This window comes from Gadus macrocephalus, chromosome 11, assembly GCF_031168955.1.
Source record: "Gadus macrocephalus chromosome 11, ASM3116895v1".
NCBI lineage: Eukaryota > Metazoa > Chordata > Actinopteri > Gadiformes > Gadidae > Gadus > Gadus macrocephalus.
Window position 1 is genome coordinate 11,188,645 of NC_082392.1, and position 6,000 is coordinate 11,194,644.

Below are 6,000 nucleotides of genomic sequence, written 5' to 3' on the forward strand. Positions count from 1 at the left end.
TGGAGCCGTCACCGGCTGCCTGCGCTGACGGGTGATGACGTCTCTGGCGTCTCCATCAGTCGGCGCGCAGTCCAGACGCCAGTTTACCTGCAGCAGGTGATGTTTTGTGGTACGAGTGAGTCACTTGTCCAGGCAGCGTTCACACTAGGATGCATCCACTGGATGGCTAGATGGTGTTGTGAACCCTCTGACATGTGTAGGCCCCCCCCACATGGTGCGCTCCCACCACCCAGATTGGATTAACTGATCACAGAAGGTAAATCTAATTTGTTTGTAGCCCCTCGGTCTCAAGGAGCACTGCACACCCTGCATTTAGCAGAGGTAATTTGCCACCACCCCCAGACTTGAGTTGCATAAATAATCTCGTTTACTTCAACATATTGGCATCTGGTTGACCGCAATATTTTCACCGGTGAAAGTACCGCATATAGGAATGTCAGCATATTAAGTTTTTCCTACGTAATATGAATTGACTAATGAGGATGTTTCAACCACACAATTCATCCATACCGTGTAGCCTGTTTTAAGACATGTAATGGTCGAACCAACCAACAATAAATCCCAGAAATGGTTTCCCTAAACTTTATGGTTGCTGTTGGACAGTGATGAATAATGAGTGCCTCGAAGGAGCCATTTAATCACACTAGAACCTTCTATGACAGACCATCATCACAGATGAAAAGCACTTGTAGTTGAAATGCGGTTGACCTCACTCTGCTATAAAGACTCTCGGAAAAGAGAGATGGGTAGAGGATATGGAGTCTGCCAGTGGAATCCTAATCAGGATCGGTGCTCCTGTTCAGGAAAGGGAATCCAAGCAGAGCTCCAACACAGCTGTACATTATTTTGCTCTCTAGAGTGGTGGTTACTTATTCTTGTCTTGTCTTGTCGAATAGTTTGGCACACAGGGCTTGTGTAAAAAAATAAATATACAAATCTGGTGTAGTGAAAAAGAGTTAGATATTGATTCTTCAGAGGGGAATACCAGCAGTCCTTGTGGTGGGTTTTCAATGTTTGAGTGCTGCTGCTCGACAGTTATTGAATCTTTAGAGCCTTAGTCTTACCAATAATTCAAACGAGAACTATGTGGTTCCCCCCAAAGATTCCTCCTGTTCTAGGCTGAATACTGACACCTGTGGGAGTATGTAGGTCCCTGCCTGAACTTATAAAACATTAGTAAACAGAGTTCTTCACTGCAAGAAGAGACATTTTGTGGGTAAGAAAAATGTATCATTTTACTATAAAACAGTAGATTATAGAAAACATATTGAAGAAAATACACTTTTTTGGTTTATGACATTGCTTTGCTGTACATGAAGTGTTGCATAATTAAATAAAGCATCTCTGAATACATCTCTAATACCTCTCATTAATGATAAATGATAAATAGAATAAATATAAATGCTGTGTTAACCAATTGGTGTGATGTAGCCTCCTTGTGATCCCAATCAAATCATTCCGTCAGTGTCCAATGCCAGTGCCATATATTGGTAATCTCCCATTCCGGTGGCCTCCCTGTCCTCAGTTCCTGGCGGAATCTATAAAATTAGAACATATGCAAGGTTTTATTCTGGTATGGTGGTATTCAACCAGAAATGAACAAAGTTAGTTTACACACAACCAGGGACCTTTTGGATATGATGTCTCCCTGTAACCTTTGTGTGCAATATTAAAGATATACAACCCGTAGTTTGGAAATCTTCCTTGACACAATGTGCATATTTCGTAGCACTCATGTAGGGTCTTGACCCACAGGTTGAGAAACACTGCGTGAGACATAAAAAAGCACCAAGCAAGAACAGGATGTAAGCCGATGGCACATTGTGAAGCAAAGCTATCCATGGTTGATATTTCATTACATGTTCTGAGTTCTCCTTGCTTTCCTTTTGGACTTGACAAATCGACATCTAAATTGTGCAGTGTGAAGTAAAACTAGGTCTGCCCGTCTCTAATTCCGGTAAAAACATTTAATTTGGATTTGATTCTAAAAACGCAATATTTTAAATGACATAAATGGCATTCGTAACGTAAAAGTCAATTTATAAATATAAATATTTATTCAGATGAATTGTTACATCACTCTTACCGCCCACGCCGACTGATTCACCCCCTTCCTCGCCAAGAAAGTACAGCCAAAGAGTTTAAAAACTATTAATTATGCACACAAGAACTTCATATCATATGTGGGCTCTGTTGGCCTGCTGGAGGACAGACCTGCCATATGGTGGAGGCAGAACTAAGCCTTTTCCTGCACGCCGTGACGCTGCCAACTCAATGTTTACACCTTTAACTGGTAAGCCAAAATACCGTACAGAGAGAGCGAGGGAGAGAGACACTACAAATCATGGCTGATTAATAATCAACACTAATCCTTGGGCAAAATGACACCACGCAGTGTATTTAAGATTCATTTATCCAAACGTGCCAAGACCAGGGGATAGGATGACAATCTATTAAGTGTGACACATGAAGGACCTGTTACTATTTTACCACTTATTCATTTAAAAAACGCCTTAATTCAAAGCCACTTACAGTAATTGTTTTTGAGCTATGTCATTAAGGAGTAGGCTAGACTTCCTGCTCAAGCATGCCTACAGGCAGAGTGTTGACATTGGAGTTCGAAAACGCTCTCTTTCAACTCTTAAGTCAACCAAAACTAACCACTGGTGTGTAGAGACTATCCCTCCCTCCGTTAACTGCTTACTCGTAGACGGCAGTGACTATCTTCTTCTGGGGGCTGCTGCCATCCCCATTGGGGGCCACTCTGAAGATCTTGGTGGCCTCATGGTCATCAGGGCCCTCCAGGATGGACAGGAACCAGAGCCTCATGGTGATGAGGCAAACCTTCCTGCCTGGGGGGAAGATGGTGTGTTCAGTGAGAGAACTGAGGTTAAGCTGTAGTCAGGGTAGCCGAAGCATAGTGTGGTTTGTGTCTACAGTTTTCAAGTTGTGTACCCTTGTGAATAAGCTGGATAAACCCTTTGTTGTCTGCATTGAGGAGATACCTTGCTCAAGGTTTGTCCGTGAGTTCGAGTTGACGGTGCCAATTTAGCTTTGAGGGGACTCATTTACAACCAATCAGGGCAATTCGTCCATCAATGAATCAGGGAATCCATCCCGCCTGTAGGTCGGTGCAACACTATGTAATGGCGGAGAAATGTGTAAAGGGAGCAGAGGATTTTCTTCTTGGGTTGTTGGCTTTCAAAATGTTGCTCTATTCTGTCTTTTAAAAATTGCAATTTTGGGTTATCTGCCACTTAATTCCAATCAACCCAGAAAGATATACTTTAAAAAAGTTGTTATTTGTTAATATGGTTCATAATGAACATAAAGATGAATGAATGAATAATTAATCGTTTGAATGTACCATTATCATCTTGCAACACGGACACTTCCTCAGGCAGAAGGAATATGATATCTTCCAGTGAGACCGCCAGGGCCTGTCGCTGTTCCTCACTCAACGACGCACATTTCTTCTTGACATATTGTACAGTCTGTAACAATAACACACAACACCTTTAACCATGTGGGTGAATCATTCACGTTCCATTCCAGCACTATAGTGACTGCGGTATGCGTTGTGTTTGTCCAGACTGTAACTTACCTCGTTGGACGCGACTCTCTTCAACTGGGCAAACTGCCGACTGGACATCATCTGGGAGGCGTGGACCACCGCCTGGTCAGACAGACAGGTGGTCAGAGTCAGGCAGACAGTGGGTCAGACAGACAGTTGTTCAGAGTCAGGCAGACAGTGGGTCAGACAGGCAGGTGGTCAGAGTCAGGCAGACAGTGGGTCAGACAGACAGTGGTTCAGAGTCAGGCAGACAGTGTTTCAGGCAGACAGTGGGTCAGACAGACTGGTTCAGAGTCAGACAGACAGTGGGTCAGGCAGACAGTGGTTCAGATTCAGGCAGACAGTTGGTCAGACAGATAGTGGGTTATGCCGACGGTTTGTCAGACAGACAGTGGGTCAGACAGACAGTTGGTGAACCACGTTGTGGTATATTATGAACAGAAATTTATTATCAAGATGATATTGGCAAAAATACAGTTATAGCCTTGCAAAAATGCATGCAATGCCCTAAGCGGGCCATTAACGTGGAACATACCTGCCATCCAACACATGCAAATGTATTATCATTATTGAACAAGCAAGGTGACAGTTAAAATCAATGGCAGTACAGTAGTGTATTTTAGGCTAATCACTTAAAGACATCGTTTTATTTATTTATTCAGTTACCTGTTTCACCCCATTTTCAAACTCCTTCGATCCGAGACCTAATTCAAATAATAATTCGATAATAAGTATGTCGCATTTACACCGGATCCATGTGATGGGGTCGGGGATGCCCACTACGGTAATCACGTTTTTTTTTGACCCTCGCTCTCCAGCCGTACCGTACAGTCTGTGCACGTGGCCGGCGAAAGGAGGGACAGCGATGCGTGGTTTTCTGAGCACACGCACACTCTGTCCAAAGGGCAACTTGGTTGACTGCTGATGTGTAGGGGCGTAACTGGCGGACCTAGACGTCCTCTTCCAAGGTTGGACGGTCTTGGAGGAAAGCGCTGCTGCGAGTCCCGCCAAGTCCCTGCAAGTAGCGAAGCTTGTGATTCGCTGCATTATGACAGTTGATCACGGGATTACCATGCTCAATATCGCGCGGGACATTGTTAACAGGGCTGATCCGAGGGGGCAACTAAAACGCAGCGGATGTCCATCTTCTTCCGGCCACCTTATGCAACTGGTACATGCTGTACCCACAATGCATGGTTGTGTAATACAGTACTAAAAGTGACCGCTAGAGGGAGCTAAATAATCACTTATCCACCAGGCCTTCCTCTCTGTATCGCTGTGCCAAGTGATGGGATTTCAGTCTGTTTAAAAGTAACTTTTGAAATGCTAGGCCGAAGGTACGCAGTACGAAGGGGGTAGGTGGTGTGAGGGAATCGTTTTTTTTTTTTTTACTTCATTTATTTTAATTAATAGTCTATAGTAGAATGTCTTAGTGACATCGATTTACCATTATTCCTGCATTACTTCACCGACTGGTAGGCGGCCTAAACGAATTGTATGAACAGATTGATCATCACCTCATCAAAACATCATTAAATCCCCGCGCCGGTATTGTGGATCAGGTCTGCAGCTTGTCTCTGCCTTCCGTTTTATTTCCGAATAAGATGAGACATCATATCAACGTGATAAAACCAGAGAAGCACGACACCTGCTTTCGTCCCCTCCCCTCTAAATTGCGAAACTAATGTATTTATAAGTCATTAACAGAGCAGCACTTGGTGATTTAAATTGTGTTTGGACAAGGAAAACCTTTCCGCAATGACTCATTATCAGATTCAGTTGGGAATGTTATTTTACATTTTTCTACACACCAAGAATAGGATTTCAACGAATGGGATAAATTGTAATGAAGAGAAAAAGTCACTTCGACAAATATTCTCATGAAACTTCACTGTGTAGCACAGTTGTGGATGTGCTTCAAGCTCCGACCCTGGCGGGCCTGTTGTAACCTACACGGTGAGTGTCGAGCTGGCCACGGAAGGCAGTGTTGTCCACGGCTGAACCTTGGGATAGAAGCGCACTAGCCATTGTTTGTGTGTGTGTGTGTGTGTGTGTGTGTGTGTGTGTGTGTGTGTGTGTGTGTGTGTGTGTGTGTGTGTGTGTGTGTGTGTGTGTGTGTGTGTGTGTGTGTGTGTGTGTGTGTGTGTGTGTGTGTGTGTGTGTGTGCGTGCGTGCGTGTGTGAGCCCGTGTGAGTGTTCATTTTTGGAAAGAGGAATAAAGTGATTAGGGGTTCAGTTGAATTAATTGTAGATATAAACATTAAAACAAATACGAATACAGAAAAATTCGTAAGCCTGTATTAAAACGAACGGGCATAGGTAAATAGAGAGAAAGAAAATGTGTTTTTATGTTGCCTACCTCTCTGCCATGTTCCGTTAGAGGATAGCCCTATGTTTTGTTATTTATTTTGTATTTTATTGTTTTT

General features: G+C 43.4%; 1 protein-coding gene across 1 annotated transcript; it reads right to left on the reverse strand.

Moving 5' to 3' along the window:
* Positions 1-568: 568 nt before the first annotated feature.
* si:dkey-82o10.4 (uncharacterized protein LOC797793 homolog) lies at positions 569-4,756 on the reverse strand. Its single transcript, XM_060065003.1, has 5 exons — positions 4,241-4,756; positions 3,605-3,676; positions 3,368-3,494; positions 2,705-2,852; positions 569-1,538 (listed from the first exon to the last, which is right to left on the reverse strand). The coding sequence occupies exons 1-5, from the start codon at positions 4,619-4,621 to the stop codon at positions 1,454-1,456; spliced, it is 813 nt and encodes a 270-aa protein (XP_059920986.1). The 5' UTR covers positions 4,622-4,756; the 3' UTR covers positions 569-1,453.
* Positions 4,757-6,000: the final 1,244 nt, after the last annotated feature.